At 41.8% G+C, this 23,612-nt stretch overlaps 1 protein-coding gene across 4 annotated transcripts in view; it reads left to right on the top strand.

Annotated features, from left to right (window-relative positions):
* dlec1 (DLEC1 cilia and flagella associated protein) overlaps positions 1-23,612 on the top strand; it is a 186,422-nt gene that overhangs the window by 45,791 nt on the left and 117,019 nt on the right. For all 4 annotated transcript variants that reach the window (XM_043690852.1, XM_043690850.1, XM_043690851.1 and 1 more), the window contains 2 exons: positions 5,150-5,234; positions 15,851-15,938. In XM_043690852.1, coding sequence (XP_043546787.1) covers positions 5,150-5,234; positions 15,851-15,938 — 173 coding nt within the window. The remainder of the gene's footprint in view (positions 1-5,149; positions 5,235-15,850; positions 15,939-23,612) is intronic.

Genomic DNA, 23,612 nt, shown 5'->3' with positions numbered 1-23,612 from the left:
TCCTGCCATTAGATAGATTTACAGGAATTGACACAAGCCAGACTGATAGAATTGACAATAAGATTAAAGGTGGAATTGCCTGTCAGAACCAAGGAAGTAGAGGTATTGAGAGATTGGCAAAGCATCAGTGAACATACAGGAAAGATTAGGTACATAGTGTGGTCAGTCAGTTGAGTTAACAAGGTTTTGAATCCCACTACAGCAGAATTGAAAATCTATTGATGACCATGAAATCATTGTCAATTGTCTGAAAAACTCATCTGGTTCACTAATGTCCTTCTGGGAAGGAAGTCTACCATCCTCACCTGGTCTGGCCTATATGTGGCAATGTGGTTGACTCTCAGTTGCCCTCTGAAATTGCCTAGTAAGCCATTCCGTTGTATCAATTGGTACAAAGTCTCAAAGAAATGAAACCAGATGGGCCACCAGAAAAGACAATGGCAGAAATAAGCTTGTTGACCCCATGAAGTCCTCGTTACTAACATCTGGGGACTAATGCCTAAGTTGGGAGAGCTGTCTCACAGATTTTTTTGTGGTTAAGAAAAAGGAAGCATATTTCAGGTATAGACAGGATAGATCGAGTGAATCCTTAGAAGACTATAAAGGCAATAGGAGTATACTTAAGAGAGAAATCAGGAGGGCAAAAAGGGGACATGAGATAGCTTTGGCAAATAGAGTTAAGGAGAATCCAAAGGGGTTTTACAAATACATCAGTGCAAAAGATAAGGCTAAAGCATTCGCAGCAATCTTCAGCCAAAAGTGCTATGGATGATCCATCTCAGCCTCTTCCAGTGGTCCCCAGCATTATAGATACCAGACTTCAGCTAATTCAATTCACCCCACATGATATCAAGAAACGGTTGGAGGTACTGGATGCTGCAAAGGCTACAGGCCCTGACAATATTCCGCCAACAGTGCATCCGTAGCCAAGTTCTTCTAGTACTGTTACAAGACCAGCAATGTGGAAAATTGTCATGTATGCCCTGTATTTGAGTAAAGTGATGTAAGTGCTATTAAGCATCACCTTCTCAGCAATAACCTGCTCACTGAAGCCCAGTTTGGGTTCTGCCAGGGCCAATCAGTTCCTGACCTCATTTCAGCCTTGATTTAAACATAGTTAAAAGAGCTGGATTCCAGAGGTGAGGTGAGAGTGACAGCCCATGACATCAAGGCTCCATTTGACTGAGTGTGGCATCAAGGAGACCTCACAAAACCGGAATCAATGGGTATCAGGGGTAAACTCTCAGCTGGTCGGAGTCATACCTGGCACACAGGAAGATAGTCGTGGTTTTTGGAGGTCAGTCATCTCAGGTCGATGACATCTCTGCAAGAGTTCATCAGGATGATGTCATAGGCCCAACCATCTTCAGCTGCTTCATCACCTTTTCTCTATCATAATGTCAGAAGTGGGGATGTTCGCTCATGGTTGCACAATGTTCAGACCATTCACGACTCCTCAGATACTGAAGCAGTGCATGTTCAAAGGTATCAAGATCTGGTCAATATCCAGGTTTGAGGAGAAAGTGAGGACTGCAGATGCTGGAGATCAGAGCTGAAAATGTGTTGCTGGAAAAGCGCAGCAGGTCAGACAGCATCCAAGGAACAGGAGAATCGATGTTTCGGGCATAAGCCCTTCTTCAGGAATGAGGAAAGTGTGTCCAGCAGGCTAAGATAAAAGGTAGGGAGGAGAGACTTGGGGGAGGGGTGTTGGAAATGCGATAGGTGGAAGCTATGGTCTGGCGATGGAGGAGTCCAAGGACCTGCATGTCCTTGGTGGAGTGGGAGGGGGAGTTGAAGTGTTGAGCCACGGGGTGGTTGGGTTGGTTGGTCCGGGTGTCCCAGAGGTGTTCTCTGAAACGTTCCGCAAGTAGGCGGCCTGTCTCCCCAATATAGAGGAGACCACATCGGGTGCAGCGGATGCAGTAGATGATGTGTGTGGAGGTGCAGGTGAATTTGTGGCGGATATGGAAGTATCTCTTGGGACCTTGGAAGGAAGTAAGGGGGGAGGTGTGGGCGCAAGTTTTGCATTTCTTGCGGTTGCAGGGGAAGGTGCCGGGAGTGGAGGTTGGGTTGGTGGTGGGTGTGGTCCTGACGAGGGAGTCACGGAGGGAGTGGTCTTTTCGGAACGCTGATAGGGGAGGGGAGGGAAATATATCCCTGGTGGTGGGGTCGTTTGGAGGTGGCGGAAATGACGGCAGATGATACGCTGTACATGGAGGTTGGTGGGGTGGTAGGTGAGGACCAGTGGGGTTCTGTCCTGGTGGCGATTGGAGGGGCGGGGCTCAAGAGCGGAGGAGCGGGAAGTGGAGGAGATGCGGTGGAGGGCATTGTCGACCACGTCTGGGGGGACATTGCGGTCTTTGAAGAAGGAGGCCATCTGGATTGTACGGTTTTGGAACTGGTCCTCCTGGGAGCAGATGCAGCGGAGATGAAGGAATTGGGAATATGGGATTGGGCTCACAAGTGGCAAGTGACATTCACGCCACATAAATCCCAGGCAATGAGCATCTCCAATAAGAGACAATCCAACACTGCTGCTTGATGGTCAATGGTGTTACTATCACTGAATCCCCCACTATCAACATCCTTGGGGTTACCATTGACCAGAAACTCAACTGGACTCATCATATCAACACAGTGGCTACAAATGCAGGTCACAGGCTAGGAATACTACAGTGAGTAACTTACCATCTGACTCTGCAAAGACCGTCCATCATTGATAAAGTACAAGTCAGGAGTGTGATGGAATACTCCCCCACTTGCCTGGACGGGTGCAGCTCCAACAACACTCATGAAGTTTCACAACATCCAGGACAAGGCAGCTTGTTTGATTGGCACCACATCCACAAACATCCACTCCCTTCACCACCAATGCTCAGTCGCAACAGTCTGTACATCTATAAAATACACTGCAGAAATTCACCAAAAATCATCACATAGCCTCTTCCAAACCCACAACCACTTCTATCTAAAAGTACAAGGGCAGCATAAACATGGGAATACCACCCTTCAAGCTCCTCTCCAAGCACTCCCTGTCCCAATTTGATCACCATTCCTTCACTGTTGCTGGGTCAAAATCCTGGAATTTCCTCCCTAAAGGCATTGTACATCAACCCACAGTGGGTGCACTGCAGCAATTCAAGAAGGCAGCTCACCACGATCATCTCAAGGGGCAACTAGAGACGGGCAATAAACGCTAGCCCAGTCAGCAACGCCCACATCCCACTAATGCATTGAAAAAATTACCGGGATAAAAGTGATATGCAAGCAGACATTAATTAGTCAAAACTTTCTTTAAGGATGGGATGCTCAAAAAAAATGTGTAGTGTGTCTTCATTTAATTGAGGCTCAGAATCAGATCCAGAGTTAAAAAAGTTAGTACAGTTTGCACTGAAGTTGAGACTGGAAGAGTTCTGGAGTGTTATTATGTTAAAAGTAGAGTTTGGACATGGAGGTTGCGACAGGCCTGCGGACAATGAATGGACGGTTCCACATCGGTTAATGGTGCCTCCCAGAAATTGTAAGGAGATATTGTGAGTAGCACATGAAATTCCTATGAAAGGACACAAGAATATCAACGAACAGGTATTTTAACTGACATACTGTAGTTCTGTCATACGTGTGAGGTAGTGAAAAAAACTCAATATGTAATTAATCCTTTAACACCTTTAACATCCATATCAGTTTTGAAGAACTATTCAGTTAAGTATTAATGGAGTGTATAGGACTGTTTCTGAAAATAGCCTTAAATGGATCCTAACATTGGTCTGAAAACCTAATTTCCAGAAGGTTTTCATTTGAGGACAATTACAGCTAAGGTATACAGGAAAAGTTAACTGAGTTTTTTACTCATTATAGACTTCTAATTGAATAATAATTAGACCTAGGTTCTAACTTAAACAAAAATAGAAATTACTGGAGAAACTCAACATATCTGGCAGCATTGGAGAGGGAAAGTAGTTAACGTTTCAAGTCAGTGACCCTTCTTCAGAGCCTTCATTGTTCACACATATGTGGACCATGACAACTACATCTTTCCCTCCCCCTCCCGGTTCCTCTGCAGCTCAGTCAAGATATCCTGAATCCCTACACCAGGCAGGTAACACAGTCTTCAGGATTCTCAATCCCAGCCACAGAGAACAGTATCTGCTCCCCTAACTATACTATCTCCGATTTCATCTGCAATTCTCTTTCTACCGCCCTGTTGAATGGTTCCCCATGCCAAGATGCTGTGGTCAGTTTGCTCATTTTCCCTCCAGCCCACACTCTCATCCACATAGAAAGCATGAATCTCAAACCTGTTAGACAAGCTCAAGGGCTGAGGTTCTTTCAGCATTACATTCTGGATCCTTCTTCCTCCCTCGTTTGTAGTCACACTGTCCTGTCATTGACCACTGACCAAATTCCAAGTAGTTCATCTAAGGGATGTGACTGCCTCCTGAAATACAGTGCCCAGGTAACTCTCCCCCTCCCTAATGTATAGCAGCATCTGAAGCTCAGAATTCAGCTCAGCAATCTGAGCCGGAGATCCTGCAGCAAGCAACACTTGCTACAGATGTGGTCACTATGAACCACAATAGGGTCCTCCACTTCCAGGCCACTCCAGTTAAGGACAGCATTTCTTTTTCCTAAAGAGTATTAGCGCACCAGATTTTTTTTTAATGACCATTAACAATGATTTCTTGGTCATCATTAGTCTTTTAATTGAAGAGTTTATTGAATTCAAATTCCAGTAACTGTCATGCTGATATTTGAAGCCCCCAGAACATTACCTCGTCTCTGATTACTAGTCCAATGACAACACCGCGATGTCATCGCCTCTCCTAAAATTAACCAGAACCGAAACATTACACATTAATAATGTGAATATGATGAGAAGTAAAAGAGTCTGTAAGGTGCAGTGTTTGTCTTCAATCAGAACATTCAATATCAAAAATAACAAAGATTCTGGATCAGTGGTGCTGGAAGAGCACAGCAGTTCAGTCAGCATCCGAGGAGCAGTAAAATCGATGTTTTGGGCAAAAGCCCTTCATCAGGAATATAGGCAGAGAGCCTGAAGGGTACCTCAAAAATAACAAAGCACTGGGGACAAAAGCCTGGATTTTTTTTGTGAGATTAACGTACAATATTGTTTCTTTTTGTGGTGCAGTGACCCCAATGAACCTATTCCTGTCTTTCTGGCAAATCCACCTATTATCCTCTTCACAAACTACAAAGTGGGGCAGGTATATGAAGTAAGTACAAGTGGTGTCAGTAATTTCAAATAGTTAAGTTAAATAAATTGCTTGTGTTTCTCCCCCATCCCCCACCTTCTCCCCAGCCACCCAATCCAGCCACAAAGCTGAGAGTTAGATGAATGGCGTGTTTAGGGAAATGGTCACATCGCAGCTTAAGGGACTGGAGTGAGGGACTAAAGGAAATGGGTGACTGCCTGGCAGACCATGAGAAACAGGCAGGTAGTGCAGGAGTACCCTGGAGTCCCACTGCAAATCAGCTTTCCATTTTGGAAGCTGATGATGGCATTGCTTCCTCAAGGGAGTGCAGTCAGAACCAAGCTTCTGGCGCTGTGAGAACAATTGAACAATGGGCTAATTTCAAAGAGCATAGTGTTCGGGTACAGTTGGGGTATACTCCTTCAAATGAAAGATAAGACAAACAAATCCAGAGTTCCCTGGATGACAAACGATTTAGAATTAATATTAGAAAGAAAAAAGTGTGCTTATGATGGGTTAAGGCAGGAAGTAAAATTGAGAACCAACGGGAATACCAAAGGTTTTAAGGGGAGTTGAAAGCAATTAAGAGAAACAAAGAGGAATTAAGAGAAAAGACTAGTAGTTAACATAAAGAGGAATCTCAAAGTCTTCATTTGGCATATAAATAGTAAATGACTGATTAAAGGAAGAAAGGGCTGATTAGGTGCTAAAAAGGAGAGTTTACACATGTAGGCAGGGATCATGGCAGAAGTGTTAAATGGATATTTTGCATCTGTCTTTACAAAAGAGCAGGATGTTTCCTAGGCCATGACAATAGAGGGAGAAATGCTGTCACTAGAAGGATCCAAAATGAATAAAGAAGGAGTTTTGGATAGATTGCAAACACTTAATGTTGACAAGACACCAGGACCAGATGAGGTGTAACCAAGGATTTTGAAGGAAAATGGGTAGGGGCACTGGTCATGATCTTTCATTCATCCCTTGACTCAGGCAAGGTGCCAAAATACTGGAAAATGGCAAACATTGTGGCCTTATTCAAGAAAGATTGTAAGGATAATCCCAGCAATTACAAACCAATCAGATTAACTTGGGTGGTGGGGAGGCTTCTAAGACCAGTTCTTTGGGATAGCATTAGCAGCCACATGGAAAATTATGGGTTGATCAGGAAGAATCACAGAAAGCTAGAAAATAGTAGCTATTCAGCCTTTCAGTAAAATCAACTCAACACTCTCTTCCTGCTTTCTCCCCATTCAACTGTCCTGTCCAGGGACTGAGCACAAAATTTAATCTGAGACTCAAAAAGTATTACTACACTTTTTGAGGTTCTATCGTTTGGTTGAGATTTTAAACTGCCCCTTCAAGAAGACATAAAGGACCCTATGGCACTATGATAAGAATAACCAGGGAGTAATCCCAGTGTCTTGATCAACAATTATCCCTCAATCAACATCACAAAAGTTTGTCAGATGATTACTTTTTGTGAGACCTTGCAGTGTTCAAATTGGCTATGATGTTGCCTAATTTATTCCAATGATTACACTTCAATGAGTAACCAATTCAAGAATTCTCTTCAAACTCCATTGTGACATCATCAGGTTGTGAAAGTCATTCTTTCTCCAAATATTCCTTTTAATGGCTAAAATATGCATTTAAAATAGTTACAGCCTTTGCAGATGATAAGTGAAAGTGACCTTCCAGGTGACTAGCTACCTTTAAGTGTGGCAATATTTTTCTGAAGATCATGCATTTTACAAAATTGTTTTTCTTTTTAAATAAATGTGTTTTTTGCCACCACAGAATCAGTGGACACAGGAATTTTAAGTAAGCATTTATAACCTATTATGCCACAACATAATTTCAAAGATTTGCTTGGTGGATCATCTTTTATTTATATTGAGATGCAGGTTAACCTAAAGATAAAGTCACAATGGTCTTCCCATTGGGCTGCTCTCTCATTAGAAGGAAATGAGTGGTTTTAATAGTTTAATGTGAGGGTTACTGTATCTCAACCTGAGATGTTAACCTGAGCAGGAATTGAATCCATGCTGTTGACTTTGCTCTGCATTGCAAACCAGCCATTCAACTACCTAACCTAACCATATAGTAGGAACTTAAAAGAAAATGTGATACTTAACCCATGAAACAACTGATTTCAACTTATTGCAAATAATTTAATTTCTGAGGGAGATTAAAATCCAAAGCTAAACTTTTGAGGGAGCTTCTATGCAATATTTTCCCATGCTTCCCACGGTAACATAGCCAAATACATTCGGCTGTCAGTCTATCATCACATGCTATGATTCAGTCCTGCTCAGCTACATTCCATAAACAACAGAGTAGTCAAGGTACTTTGCGAGAAAATATTTGGTCTTCTTTGTCCTATCAACCTTCAATATTGTTCCTTTGTAGTTGTCAATTTTGTTTAGCCGAATCTCCCCTTTGCCCTCTCCTTCTGAAGCCATTAATTCTTTGTTGTCAAATTACCTGGGTGCCTCTGGATTCTTGCCTAGTTTTTGGCAGTGAGTGCTAACAGCCTGGCATTGTCACAACCTGACTCCCACAAGTACAGATGCCTTTTGCTGCATTCCCAGCCATGACCTGGGAGCCAGCTTTAAGTTAATAAGATTGCAAAGAGCAATTAACATTGTCTACAGGATGTAGAGTTGGTTGCTTCGATGTGACCTGGAATGTGCCTTTTGGACTGAGACAAATACTTTTCTAAAGCTCCTGGAAGACCAGTGGAATTCACAAAGACTTAATTCACTCCCCACAAAAATGTTGCAAGACCCCACCTGCCAATCTTAACACATAGCCCTTCCACCAAACTCCCACACTCTACACACATGGCAAATAACTTAGTCAGGTAAGGTAGAAAATTGATGACATAGACAAAGAAATGTAATAATGATATAACCACAAATAATTCACAATTACAACACAAATGTGAACACGACCAAACAATTTGAACACAAGACAGCCTTCACCTAATATTTTGCATAAGCAAAATAGCATTTTTATTTGTTCGTGGGCCAGCATTTAGTTCTTATCATTAACTACCCCTTGGTGGCTTTTTGGAGCCATTTGAGAGGGGCTGTTGGAGTCAATCACATTTCATAAGAATATAAGAAATAGGCGAATAAAAAGGCCATCTGACCCATTGAGCCTGCTCTTCTATTTCGTAATATCATGGTTGATCTATTCATAGACTGAGCTCCACTTACTCACCTGTTCACTATAACCCTTAATTCCTTTATAGTTCAAAAAATTATCTTTACCTAAAAAACATTCATTGAGATCGCCTCAACTGGTTCACTGAGCAGAGAATGCCACAGATTCACAACCCTTTGGGTGAATAAGTTCCTCCTCAACTCAGTCCTAAATCTGCCCCCCCTTATTTTGAGGCTAAGCCCCCCCCCCCCCCCCCCCCCATTAGTGGTTTCACCCACCAGTGGAAACAACTTCCCTGCATCTATCAACATAACCTCCCTATTTTTAAACTTCTTCCCTCTAGCAATGAAGGATAATATTCAATTTGTCTTCTTAATTGCCTGCTGCACCTGCAAACCAACTTTTTGTGATTTATGCACAAGGACACCCAGGTCCCTCTGGACAGCAGCATGCTGTGATTTTTCACAATTTAAATAATAGTCCATTTTGCTGTTATTCCTACCAAAATGCATGACCTCACATTTAGCAACAATGTCTTCTATCTGCCAGAACCTTGCCCACTCACTTAACCCATTAATCCCTCTGCAAACTTTGTGTCCTCTGCACTCTTTGTTCTACCACTCCTCTGAGCATCATCTGCAAAGTTTGACACATTACACTTAGTCCCCAACTCTAAATCATCTTGGTAAATTGTAAACAATTGTGGTCCCTGAGGCACACCACTAGCCACTGATTGCCAACCTGAAAAACATCCATTTAACCCCATACTTTGCTTTCTGTTAGTTAGCTTTCTTCTATCTGTGCTAATACATTACCCATAACATCATGCACCTTTATCTTGTGCAGCAGCCTTTTGTGTGGCACCTTGTCGAATGCCTTCTGGAAATCTAGATACACCACGTTCACTGGTTCCCTGTTATCGATTGCACTTGTAGTGTCCTTAAAGAATTCCAGTAAATTTGTTAAACTGTGACCTGCCTTTCTTGAACCCATGCTACATCTGCTTGATGGGACAGTTTCTATCAAGATATCTTGCTATTTCTGCTTTGACGATAGATTTAAGCATTTACCTCACTACAGAAGTTAAGCTAATGGGCCTATAGTTATCCACCTTTTGTCTGCCTCCTTTTTTAAACAGTAGCATCACATTTGCTGTTTTCCAATATGCCGGAACCACACCAGAGCCACTGAACTTTGATAAATTACGACAAGCACATTTATTATTTCCCCTGCCATCTCCTTTAGTACCCTAGGATGCATTCCATCAGGGCCAGGTGACTTGCCTACCTTTAGTCCCATTAGCTTTCCCAACACTACCTCTTTATGGATAATAATAGTTTCTAGATCCTCACTTGCCATAACTTCCTTGTCATCAATTATTGGCATGTTATTTGTGTCTTCCAATGTGAAGACCAACACAAAATATCTGTTTAATGCCTCAGCCATTTCCTTATTTCCCATTATTTCCCGTTCTCATTCTCTAAAGGCCCAATGTTTACCTTAGCCACTCTTTCTAGTTTTAAATAATCGTTGAAACGTTTGCTATCTGTTTTTATATTCTGAGCTAGTTTACTCTCATAATCCATCTTATTTTTCTTTATAGGCTTTCTCATGGCTTTCTGTTGACCTTCAAAGATTTCCCAATCCTATAGTTTACCACTCACCTTTGCCACCTTGTATGCATTTGCTTTCAATTTGATATCCTCCTTTATTTCCTTAGTTATCCCTGGCTGATATCCCCTTTTCCTACATTCCCTCCTTTTCACTGGTATATACCTTTGCTGAGCACTGTGAATAATTGCTTTGAAAGTCCTCCACTGTTCCGCAATTGTCCCACCTTATAGTCTTTTCTCCCAGTTACCCTAGCCAACTCCTCCCTCATCCTCTTGTAGTCTCCTTTGTTTAAGCACAAGACACTGGTTTTGGATTTTACCTTCTCACCCTCCAGCTGTATATTAAATTCAACCATACTGTGATTGCTCCTTCCAAGCGGACCCCTAACTATAAGATCATCAATTATTTCTATCTCATTACACAGGAACAGAGCTAGGACACCTTGCTCACTCATAGGTTCCATTACTTACTGTTTGAGAAAACTATCATGGATACATTTTATGAACTCTTCCTCAAGGCTGCCATGATGGACTTGGTTTGACCAATCAATATGTAGATTAAAATCCCCCATGATAACGGCTGTACCATTTCTACATGTATCAGTTACTTCTGTGGATCGAGAGTCATGCGTAGGCCTAACCAGGTTATGATAAAATGTTTCCATCTCTAAAGGACATGAGTGATCCATTTATAGTAATTGGTTATTAGGTTATCTTTTCAAATCCAGATTTATGGAAACAGTTGAATTTAAATCCAAAAGTATTAAACTAGGATATCTGGATTACCAGGCTAGTGACATTACTACTGAACCACTATCTCTTTCCAGGCAGTAAAATTGTAAACTGAGACAATATGTAGTCATGATGTGGAGGAGCTGGTGTTGGATTGGGGTGTACAAAGTTAAAAAATCACACACCATCAGGTTATAGTCCAACAGGTTTATTTGGAAGCACTAGCTTTTGAAGTGCTGCTCCTTCATCAGGTGGTGGTGGAGAGTAACACCATAAGATACAGAATTTATAGCAAAAGATTACAGTGTCATACAACTTAAAATGATATATTGAAAAAACCTGGATGTTAAGTCTTTCATCTTTTAGAATGGGTCGCAGGTTTCAGTTCATTAATATGTAAATCCCAGAACTTCTTTTAAGTCACCTCCTCGACATAAGTAAAGGTTTTATAACAAAAGATGACATCTCAGCTCAGACGATGCATTAAAGATGTGAGGTTGGAGTCTCTTTGTATCCCAATCTTGAGCCAGACTGGTTCTATTTCCAAAGTGGAATTTACAAAATATTACATGAATTGACTGCCTGCAGATTGTGCATTTTTTGAGCAAAATAGACTTTATCTACAAATATAATTCTGCAAAAACAAGTTCACTCCATAGATTTATATGTGTGTGCGCATGCATGAGAGAGTGAGGGGGTGTGTGCGTGTGAGTGTACATGAAAGAGTGTGGTTGCATGTATGAAAGCTTGGTGAAGAGAGTGTGTGTGTGTGATGGAGTATAAGCCTGTGAGAGGGTGTCTGCATAGGTGTGAGTGTGGGGGCTGTATGTGTGTGTGTATGAGAGAGGGTCTCCGTGAGTGTGTGAGTATGTAAGAGTGTGAATGTATGTGTACTTGTGTCTGTGTGTGTGTGTGAGAGAGAGTGTATAGTGTAGTGAGGTCACCTGTAGTGTGACATGAACCCAAGGTCCTGGTTGAAGCCATCCTCATGGGTGCCAAACTTGGCTATTAGCCTCTGCTTGGCCACTCTGCCTTGTTGCCTATCCCGAAGTCCGCCTTGGAGGATGGTCACCCAAAGATTCAAGGCTGAATGTCCCTGACCACTGAAGTGTTCCCCAAATGGGAGGGAACCCCTCGTCTGGTGATTATTGCACAGTGTCCATTCATCTGTTGCTCAAGATATGGCAGTACAGTTACACAACACTGACAAGCAGACAAGGCGACAGAACTACACCATGTACATGTACACCAAGAACAAGAAACCGGAGAAACTTGGCATCACCCACCAGCAGTAGCCAATCCTCCCCTGGTACCACAGTTGAACACCATTCACCGTGTATGCGGCAGGTACTAATGTGACTTGGCCAATGTTGTCTATCTCACAGGCTGCAGGCAAGGATGCCCTGAGGCATGGTACATTGGCAAGGCCAAGCAGATGCAACAACAATGGATGAATGAACACTGCGCAACAATCACCAGTCAGGGATGTTCTCTCCCAGTCGGGGAACACTTCAGAGGTCAGGGACATTCAGCCTCAGATCTTCAGGTGGCCATCCTCCAAGGCAGACTTAGGGATAGGCAACCACACAAAATGGCCAAACACTGGCTTCACCACTACAATGTACACTCTCTCTCAAACACACAGACACAAGCACACATACATACACACTCTTACATACTCACACACTCAAGCAGACCCTCTATTATACACATGCTCTCTCTCATACACACACACATATGCCCCCCACACTCACACCCATGTACACGCTCTCTCACAGGCTTATATTCTATCACACCCACACGCACACTTTACCAAGCTTTCACACATGCAAACAAACACTCACATTTACATGCACACTCTCTCTTTCTCTATCTCTCTCTCTCTTCCCCCCCGTCCCCCATGCTTGTGCACACATACATAAGTCCATGGGGTGAATTTGTATTTGCAGACATATTCTATTTTGCTCAAAAATGCACAATCTGCAGACAGTCAATGCATGTAATACTTTGTAAATTCCTGTTTGGAAATAGAACCAGCCTGACTCAAGATTGGGATGTAGAGAGACTCTAACCTCATACCTTTAATGCATCGTCTGGGCTGAGATGTCACCTTTTGTCATAAAACCTTAAGTTTTGTCGAGGAGGTGACTTAAAAGAAGTTCTGGGATTTACATATTAATGAACCGAAGTCTGCAACCCATTCTAAAAGATGAAAGAGTTAATAACAATCCAGGTTTGTTCAATATATCATTTCAGTTGCAATGACACTATAATCTTCTGCTGTAAATTCTGTATGTTACGGTCTTATTCTCCTCAATCACCTAATGAAGGAACAGTACTCTGAAAGTTAGTGCTTTCCAATAAACCTGTTGGACTATAATATGGTGTTTTGTGATTTTTAACAATATGTAGTGGTATATGATCATTGTATCCAATGTCCAAGCATAAACATGGTGAAATAAAAATGAATAAAACATGAAGTACATGATGAGTTAGAAAGCGTTGTTGCAGCCGGTGAAACAAAATTGATAATCAATTTCACTCAGAACTTGGTGATTCCACTTAGAATCATAGAATTGTTATTGCACGGTAGATCATTCAGCCTTCTGTGTTTGTGCTAGTTTCTTTAAGCAGCGTTTCTCCTATTGCTGGTCCCCATTAGCATTGAGTGTTCTTCCTTTTCAAATAATAATCCCATACCTTCTTGAATGCCTTGATTGACCCTGTGTCTGCCATTCCCTCACGCAGTGCATTATAGGTCGGAAACACTCAGTGTTCAAAAAATGCTTTTCTATGTCACCATTGCTTCTTTTACCAATTAGATTAAAACTGTGCCTGTTGATTCGCAATTGTTCCACCAGTATGAGCAGTTTTTTCCCCCATCTACTCTGTCCAGACCCTTCATGATTTCAAACACCTCACCATTCAAATTTATATTTTCCAAGGAAAATAGTTCCAACTCCTCCAAACAATGTATGTTGTCACAATTTACTCGGGAATCAGTGAGAACGGGCAACAGCATCGCCTCCACGACAATCCTCAACACTGGCATCCTGCAAGTTTGCGTACTCAGCTCCTTACAATATTCCCTGTACACTCTTGACTGTGTGGCCAAATTTCGCCTGAACTCCATCTACACATTTGCTGAAGACACCACCATTGTTGGCTGGATCTAAAACAATGACAATACAGAATACAGGAAAGAGATAGAGTGAGAGGAGTAAACAAAACAAAAGAGCTGGTCATTGACTTCAAGAGGAAGGTGGAGGGCACTCCCCTCTATATGTCAATGGAGCTGAGGTCGAGGTGGTTGAGAGCATCAAGTTCCTGGGAGTGATGATCAGCAACAATCAGTCCTGGTCCACCCACATTGATGTGACAGTCAAGAAAGCACAGCAACACCTCTACTACCTCAGGAGGCTAAGGAAATTAGGCATGTCATAGAAAGCATTCTATCTGGGTGCATCATGGCTTGGTACGGCCACCGCTCTGTCCAGCACTGTTATAGAGTTTGAGCACTGCCCAGTCCATCACACAAGCCAACTTTCTATCCTTTAATTCCAAATATACCTCTTGCTGTCTTGGAAAGTCAGCCAACACAATTAAAGGCCCCTCCCATCCTGGTTGTAATCTCAACATCTTCTGTCAGACAGAGATACAAAAACTTTTATACATGTACCAACAGATTCAAGAACAGCTTCTTCCCGCTGTTATTTCTCTTCTGAATGGGCCTCTCAAATTTCAAAGTTAATGTTGATCTCGCTCTTTGTGCACTTTCTTTGCAGCCGTAACATTGTATTTCTAGCTCTTTTCTATGCACATTGTATGGTATTGTCTGCCTGTACTACCACTTTTCACTGTACCTAGATACATATGACAATAATTAATTAAATCAAATCAAATCAAAGCAAAATATTGTCTTAGTACAGCTTCACACTTCCCTGCATTAAATTTCACCTGCCACTAGATCTTACCTTGATCTGTCCAATCTATGCTCCAAACAGAACATCTGTACATTCACTTCACTTAGGTTCTCACAGCACAACGTCTGCAATCACTATTGGGAACATCCAAAAAATCTTTGGAACTGAGGCATCAAATAACTTACTGTCTGTGCTTCAGTTGTGTTGGATCATAGGCTGATATCTGTATTCCACCAACATTTCATTTAAAATTAATGGTTAATATTATGTTAATGTTTAGATAATCTGTTTTTTTTTGTGATGTTGATTAAGGGATAGATATTGACAAGGTAAGAACCCTATTCTTTGAAATAGTCCTGTAGGCTCTTTTACATCCACTTGTACAGGCAGATATAACTTTGGTTCAACATCTCACCCAAAAGACAACATCTCTGACAGTGCAGTTCTTCCCTGCCATTATTAGACCAATGACTAAGACTCCTTTACTTCAAATAATGTTGATTTTGTTAATGTTGATCTTGCTTCACATACTTTGTGTGCTCTGTAACCTGTACGCCTCACTCTGTCTAAACATGCTATGATCTGTATGTCCTTGCTCACTATGATCTGCCTGTACTGCTTGCAAACAAAGCTTTTCACTGTACTTAGGTGCATGTGACTACAATACATCAATCAGAGACTGTCCTGGGATGTCAACCATGGTTTGTGCATGCTTGAATCCTAGAGAGAATGCTGCGTGCTGGACATTATGGTTCAACAACATGAGTATTGCCATCTGAACCACTATTGGTACCTATTCAGAATTCTGTGGGCCAGGAGTTCACATAGATACTGTTCAAGCTGCATTATGGATTTTAAATTAAAACCAGGCCACATTAGAACATCCCCAGCAACATAAAGTATCCTTGAACTGGGACCAGAAGTACCAACTTTATCAGCAATTATTGTCTTAAAGGGACACTCACATTCTACATATCTGCACATTAATAGCAGAATAATACATTGTGCTTGAAGTTTTATTTTGTGGTTATTATGTAGAGTAAATGCAAATCTATAATGTCATGGGGAGATTTGCTTGTTTGATACAAGCACCAGAAAAATACAAATACCCTACTGATAAATCTTTGAATTTTTTTAACTCTCTGACATTTTCAGATTTAATACAAAGAGCATCTTTTTACATTCATTTATCTTTTTCCAGACAAACGTCGAGTTGAGAAACCTGACTTCCAGCAGCCGCCACCTGAGAGTCATCCCACCAAGTACCTCATTTTTTTCCATCGGACTCGGTGAGCAAACACTTTTACATAGTATTTTTGTGACTGTCAAAACATGCACAGTCAGGCGTAAGTACATTATAATGATGAACATCTTGTGCATTCCCAACTTACTTCATTCCACTTTTGATGACTGTCCCTTTAGCCACTGAGGAACTAAGTTCTGGAATTTCTCTCTGTAACATCTCTACCTCTCAGTCCTCCTTAAAGGCCTCCCCTGCCCACCCGTAAAACAAGATCTTTAATGCAAAATTCCGATGTTCATCCTTTTTTTAAATTTGTTTGTGTGAATTGGCGTCCATCTATATTCGATAAACTTTATTTGACAATTTAAGATAGAGATGAGGAGGAATTGGTTCTCACAGATGACAGTGAATCTGTGGACTTGTTTACTGCAGAGGGCTAACGAGGCTTGATGATTAAGTGTATTCAAGGGTTATGGCAAGAAGGCAGGAAAGTTAAATTGAGATTTTATCGAATCAGCCACGATATCAATGGAATGGTGGCACAGACTCAATGAGCCAATTGACCTAATTCTGCTCACACCTATTATGATCATGTGATTACATTCCTATGAAGCTCCTCAGGACATTCTAGAGAAGCATTGAAAATAGGAGCAGGAGTAAGCCTTTCAGCCTCTTGAACCTGCTCCACTTTTCAATATAATCATCGAGCATCCGACTCAGTAACCTATTCCGGCTTTCTTCCACTACGATTTAGAGTTATAGAGTCATAGGAATGTACAGCACAGAAACAGACCCTTCAGTCTAACTCATCCATGCCAACCAGATATCCCAACCAAATCTAGTCCCACCTGTCAGCACCCGGCCCATATCCCTCCAAACCCTTCCTATTCATCTACCCATCCAGATGCCTTTTAAATGTTGCAGTTGTACTAGCCTCCACCACTTCCTCTGGCAGCCCATTCCATACGCACACCACCGTCTGTGTGAAAACTTTGCCCCTTAGGTCTCTTTTATACCTTTCCCCTCTCACCCTAAACCTATGCCTTCTAGTTCTGGACTCCCCCGCCTCAGGGAAAAGACCTTGTCTATTTATCCTATCTGTGCCCCTCATGATTTTATAAATCAGGGAAAACAGCCCTAGCCTATTCAAACTCTCCCTATAGCTCAAATCCTCCAATCCTGGCAACATCCTTGTAAATCTTTTCTGAACCCTTTCAAGTTTCACAACATCCTTCCGATAGGAAGGAGACCAAAAATGCACGCAATATTCCAAATGTGGCCTAACTAATGTCCTATACAGCCGCAACATGACCTCCCAACTCCTGTATTCAATACTCTGACCAATTAAGGAAAGCATACCAGACACCTTCTTCACTATCCTATCTACCTGTGACTCTACTTTCAAGGAGCTATAAACCTGCACTCCAAGGTCTCTTTGATCAGCAACACTTCCTAGGACCTTAGCATTAAGTGTATAAGTCCTACGAAGATTTGCTTTCCCAAAATGTAGCGTTTATCTAAATTAAACTCCATCTACCACTCCGCAGCCCAATGGCTCATCTGATCAAGTTTCCATTGTAATCTGAGGTAACCTTCTTCGCTGTCCAGTACACCTCCAATTTTGGTGTCATCTGCAAACTTACTAACTATATCTCTTAAGCTCACAAAGAGTCATTTATGTAAATGACAAAAAGTAGTGGACCCAGCACCAATCCTTGTGGCACTCCACTGGTCACAGGCCTCCAGTCTGAAAAACAACCCTCCACCACCACCTTCTGTCTTCTACTTTTGAGCCAGTTCTGTATCCAAATGGCTAGTCCAATTTGATCCCTTTAGTCCTAAGAACTGTACCTATCTCTTCCTTGAAAATATTCAATGGTTTGATTTCAACTGCTTTCTGTCGCAGGGAGATTCACAACTCTGGGTGAAGAAATTTCTTCTGATTTCAGTCACAAATGGGGTATTTGGTATTCTTAAACAGTGAGACCTAGTGTCAACTCCTTGGTCATCGGGTACATCCTGTTTTGCATTTAGCCTGTCTAGCCTTATTAGAATTTTATAGATTACTATGAGATTCCCCCTAATTCTTCTAAACTCTAGTGAATATAGTCCTAACTGATCTAGTCTGTCTTCACAGGAATCAGTCTGGTAAACTTTTCTTGCACTTCCTTCATAGCAAGAACATCCTTCCTCAGATGAGGAGAATAAAACCACACTACACACTCCAGATTTGGTCTCACCAACGCCCTGTACAATTGGAGCAAGTCATCGCTGCTCCTGTTCTGTACTTATTATGTTAAAGATGTTTTAGAATTACAAAGTGTTGTCTTTTCAGATAATTTATAGAGCTGCATTGCTGGGGGATGCGTCTGCTGGCACAATACATGGGAAAAGCAGGATCTCATCGGTTTATTTCCTTAGCTGTGTCTGTACATAATCATGATGGGAATCAGAATATGCTGTTTCTACTGTTAAAGGAGTTTGGCTATGTATCACACAATGTTATTGTTGTCAGTATCATTGCTTTATGGTGACTAAATATGTCGAATGATTTACACGGCAGTGTCACAAGAAAATGTTACTGGAAATAAGTGTGATATTTAAAGGAAATGTGTCTTATATCCAGAAAGCACACAACGGGGCAGAGGGATATCCGTGTCCTTGCCTCCCTATGCATATTCTGAGCCACGCAAGAGAAGGCTGGTGCTGTTCCTGTGGCATACTCTGTTTGTATTCCTTTGCTGAACCTCTGTAAAACAAGTACTGTCATGCATAAAAATGATCAGTTACATATTCTGATCATCATCTGTAAGATGTGAAGAAATGTAAAGAATATAGAACAGGAACATAATGTACAGCACATATCAGATGCCAAATATTTCTCTGCTGATATGCTGAGACTTGCTGTTTACCTGCCTCAGATGCATTTACTGTAAACATAATAACGACAGATGCCCAGACATCAATCAGGCCGGGAATAGATGCTGGAGTTACTTTTACACTCGTCTTTCATCCTGAATGCTTTTAGAACATTACTGCATGTAGCCACATTTCACCTACAGGTGATAGCTTGGTTTGAAGGAAGGAAGAATACCTGAGAGTATAAATCAGTGATGGCCGTTCTTATAACAGGATCGGTATGCAATGCACTTTGATCAGATCTCTGGCATTGAGGAAGGAAATGAATGTCATATTTTACTGCATATGATTAAATTAAGATGAGCCTGAGACTCACATACCTGCCAGCTGAACTCACTGACAACAAATAAAGCTAGTTGATGTTTCTACTCCCTAGCCCAACGGCTCAATGGCTAAAATCAACCCTCTCAATGCAGACCAGGAAATGAAGCCAGGACAGATCCTAGACTCTGATCGATTCTTTGGGACAGATGTCTTGGGGGCTGCATTCAAACTTAGCAGACAAGTAAAGTTTTGTTTGCCAGATTTTTCTTTGTAAAGTCTGAAATCTTAAAATAGATGGCCATTTCAATGATCAGTTAAGATACTAATGAAATTGACAATATCTCGCACAAGAAGGTTTGGTGCATTAGTCAACGGCGTAGAGTATTGGGGAATGAGTTTGGAAGGGATACTCTTCAGAGGGTCAGTGTAAACTTGTTGGGCTGAAGGGCCTGTTTCCACACTGTAAGGATTCTAAGGAAGTATCCTTACCCAATCTGTCTGGTCTAAGTGATCACTGCAGTTCCTTCCCATTCACTCAGAATCTGGAAGGTATTGTGAATAGCAGTTGCTTTTCAAGAACCATTATATTCAACTCTGAATGGGAGTGGAAACAATTTCAATAGTCATTTTCAAAGAAATTGGACATATAATTGGAAAGAGGAAATTTTCAGGGCTTATTTGCGTGAAACAGCAGGTGGTGGGGATAGGATTAATGAGATACGTCTTTCAAAGTCTCAGCCTAGGCAACGTAGACAAAATGACTTCTTGTGGTGTATGATTGCACATGGTGCAGTGATCCTTGCAAGAGGTCATTCCTCTTTGTGTGATCAAAAGCCTGGATTTTCTTCCCAGGAAGGTCTGGACTATCAACATCCCTGGCTACTGTAAAAAGGTGATTGACCTTCCTCTTTGTGTCACACCAGGTTTGATGCAAGTGAGTCAGAATTCATTGCTAACCCTCCTTGAATGAAGTGGTAATGTAGTGCCTAATTGAATCAATAATACAGCAGAGACAGAAACAGCCCAAAATTCCTCAGGTCTTAAAAACAATGAGTAAATGAACATTAGAATATTGGAAACGCACAGAAAATCATGGGAAAGAGCAATCCTGCTGGAAACCACACTGATGTATGTGGCTCAGTTGCACACTTATCACTGATAAAGAAAGGTAAATCGTGACTAATTGATTTGACAGTTGCATCGTAAACTTAATGACTCTTAAACTGTTAAATTAACAGTTTCATCACCATTACAAATAAGGAAAAACTAAGAGATCCATGGGGACATGAGGTATTGCTTGAACCATGAAATCGTCAGCATTTAGAAGCTAAATTCAGCTATTGCACATTCTCTCTGTGGAGCTTTGCTTAAACAACCCAGGTTTAAATTAGGCAATCACTGTAATCAGCCAAAAAATACCAAGCTAGATCAGCTGTCATGGCTTTCAGGATGTATTGTTTTACCAGCATGGTTGTGGATTCCCTGGTTGCTTTTCTGGAAACTTTGATCAGGGTCACCTTTTCAGTTCACTCAGGCAAACTCAGCTTTATACTCCTTGGGCTTCTGGAAGCTGGTATGGGGGATCAGGTCGGGAGCTTCCAAATCTTCATGCTGTGTCACCTGCAGCCAAACTTATCTTCCCAGAAAATACACTTCAAAAGAACAACTCAAATCCCAACCCCACCCTGAGAGAGTGACCATCTTTTCCCAAGGCCGCGGTTACCATTCAACATCTGTCATCTGCTTAAATACAGAGTCTCTACCAGACTTGCTGGAATTGATTCTCAAGTACTGACTTCATTAAGTACCAACTTCTGCTATCTGTTTAAACACAATGTTCTTCCCAGGATTGCTGTGTTTCAAGGAACTGTTCAAAGTTTGTGAGAAGATTTGTAGCTCGGGTGCTCGTTGTTGTGGTTCTGTTCGCCGAGCTGGGAATTTGTGTTGCAGACGTTTCGTCCCCTGTCTAGGTGACATCCTCAGGGCTTGGGAGCCTCCTGTGAAGCGCTTCTGTGATCTTTCCTCCGGCATTTGTAGTGGTTTGAATCTGCCGCTTCCAGTTGTCAGTTCCAGCTGTCCGTTGCAGTGGTCGGTATATTGGGTCCAGGTCGATGTGCTTATTGATTGAATCTGTGGATGAGTGCCATGCCTCTAGGAATTCCCTGGCTGTTCTCTGTTTGGCTTGTCCTATAATAGTAGTGTTGTCCCAGTCGAATTCATGTTGCTTGTCATCTGCGTGTGTGGCTACTAAGGATAGCTGGTCGTGTCGTTTCGTGGCTAGTTGGTGTTCATGGATGCGGATCGTTAGCTGTCTTCCTGTTTGTCCTATGCAGTGTTTTGTGCAGTACTTGCATGGGATTTTGTACACTACATTGGTTTTGCTCATGCTGGGTATCGGGTCCTTCGTTCTGGTGAGTTGTTTTCTGAGAGTGGCTGTTGGTTTGTGTGCTGTTATGTTCAAGGAACTGTTTCAATCAAGATTCAGTCTACAATTAACCTCTAGGCTGGCCTCAAGAAACAAAATCTGGTTTGGCCCATTCTTTGCCTTTTACCACAAGCTGTTACAAAATCCACAAGTCATCTTCAGCTTACAACTCCCAGTTCACAGCTCCAAATCAAAATTGATACAAATTAATAATAATCAAATATCAAGAAGAGTGGCAATTTTGTGCAATAGAATGCAATGTTTAATAATGTGTGGGCTGGAAGCAGGATACGTGAGTAAGAAGGTTGCTGGATTGCTGTAAAAACACAACTTAGTTCATTAACATCCTTCAGGAAAGGAAAGCTGCCACATCATTTGGTCTGACCTACATGTAACTTCAGCACATACTGAGGAAGATAGAGTGGGTGACCACCAGATAGAAGAAGAGTAGGAAGGCAGCGCAGGGGTTCCCTGTGGTCATCTCCCTTCAAAAAAGATATACTATTTTAGATACTGTTGGGGGAGATGGCTCACCAGGGGAAGGTGGCAGCAGCTGGCTCTACTGCACAGGAGGGCAGGAAAAAAAGTGGCAGAGCTTTGGTGCTTGGGGATGCAATTGTAAGAGTGACCATAGTTTGGTAAAATTCTTCATTAAGATGGAGGGAGACACAGGTAAATCTGAGACTAGCATCCTGATTATAAAGAAATCTAACTTTGGTATGAGGCATGTATTGGCTAGGATAAGCTGGCCAAGGATACTTATGGGTTGATGACGGATAGGCAATGGCAGAAATTTAAAGAACACATGGATGAACTTCAATAATTATACATCCTTGTCTGGTGTAAGAATAAAAGAGGGAACATGGCTCAACTGTAACTAACAAGAGAAATCAGGGATAGTATTAAAACCAAACAGGACGCACATAAATTGGCCAGAAATAGCAACAAACCTGAGGACAAGGAGAAATTTAAAATTCAGCAGAGAAGGATAATAGGGAATAGGGAAAATGGAATATGAACGTAAGCTTGCAGAAAACATAAAAACTGAGTGCAAAAGCTTCGATAGATATGTGAAGAGGAAAAAACTGGTGAAGACAAATGCAGATCCCTTACAGTTAGAAGTGAATTCATAATGGATAACAAAGAGATGGCAGATCAGTTGAACAAATAGTTTTGATCTATCTTCACTAAGGAGGACACAAATAACTTCTGGAAATGCTAAGGGACAGAGGTCAAGCATGAAGGAGGAATTAAAGGAAATTCTTATTAATCAGGAAATGGTATTGGGGAAATTGATGGGGTTAAAACCTGATAAGTACCCAGGGCCTGATGCTTAAGGAAGTGGTCTGAGAAACAGTGAATGCATTGGTGATCATTTTCCAGCATTCTGTAAACTCTGGAAGAATACCAATGGGCTGGCACGTAGCTAATGTAACCCCACTTTTTGAAAAAAAGAATGGAGAGATAAACAGAGAATTATAGGCCACTTAACCCATTGATGGTGGAAAAATGCTGGAGTCAATTATTAAGGATGTAATAACTCAGCATTTTGAAAGCAGTGACTGAATCGATCCAAGTCAGCATTGATTCACTAAGGGGAAGTCATGCTTGACAAATCATCAGGAATTCTTTGAGGAAGTGCTACACCGGGCGCACAGAGAGGGGAGCCGGAAGGTAAGTGGAGACCAGTTGAAATTAACGTTTTTCTTTTCGCAGTCTGTGTTTTTTTTTTCAACTAGGACCGGGAACCCGGAAGTCGTCAACAGAGGCTTCTGGGAAGGTAAGAAGTTTGAGTGGAGAAGGAACCCGAGACACTACACGTGTAGTGTCTCCCACCCTCCCTCCTCCTCAAACGTAAAAAAAAGGACTCAGTTGGCTGAACAGGTAAGCTACTTAGTGTCCTTGTTTTGGAGACTAAGTGTAGAGTTATGGCAGCACAGGCAGTGGAATGTTCCTCCTGCAGGATGTTCGAGGTAGGGGTGACCACCGATGCTCCTGCCGACTTCATCTGCAGGAAATGCAGCCAGCTCCAGCTCCTCACAGACCGCGTTAGGGAACTGGAGCTGGAGTTGTATGAACTGAGGATTATTCAAGAGGCTGAGAGGGTGATAG

The sequence above is a fragment of the Chiloscyllium plagiosum genome, chromosome 5 (genome assembly GCF_004010195.1).
Source record: "Chiloscyllium plagiosum isolate BGI_BamShark_2017 chromosome 5, ASM401019v2, whole genome shotgun sequence".
In the NCBI taxonomy this organism is placed as follows: domain Eukaryota; kingdom Metazoa; phylum Chordata; class Chondrichthyes; order Orectolobiformes; family Hemiscylliidae; genus Chiloscyllium; species Chiloscyllium plagiosum.
Note: the sequence above shows the minus strand (reverse complement) of the source record. Positions and strands in the feature narration are given on the sequence as shown.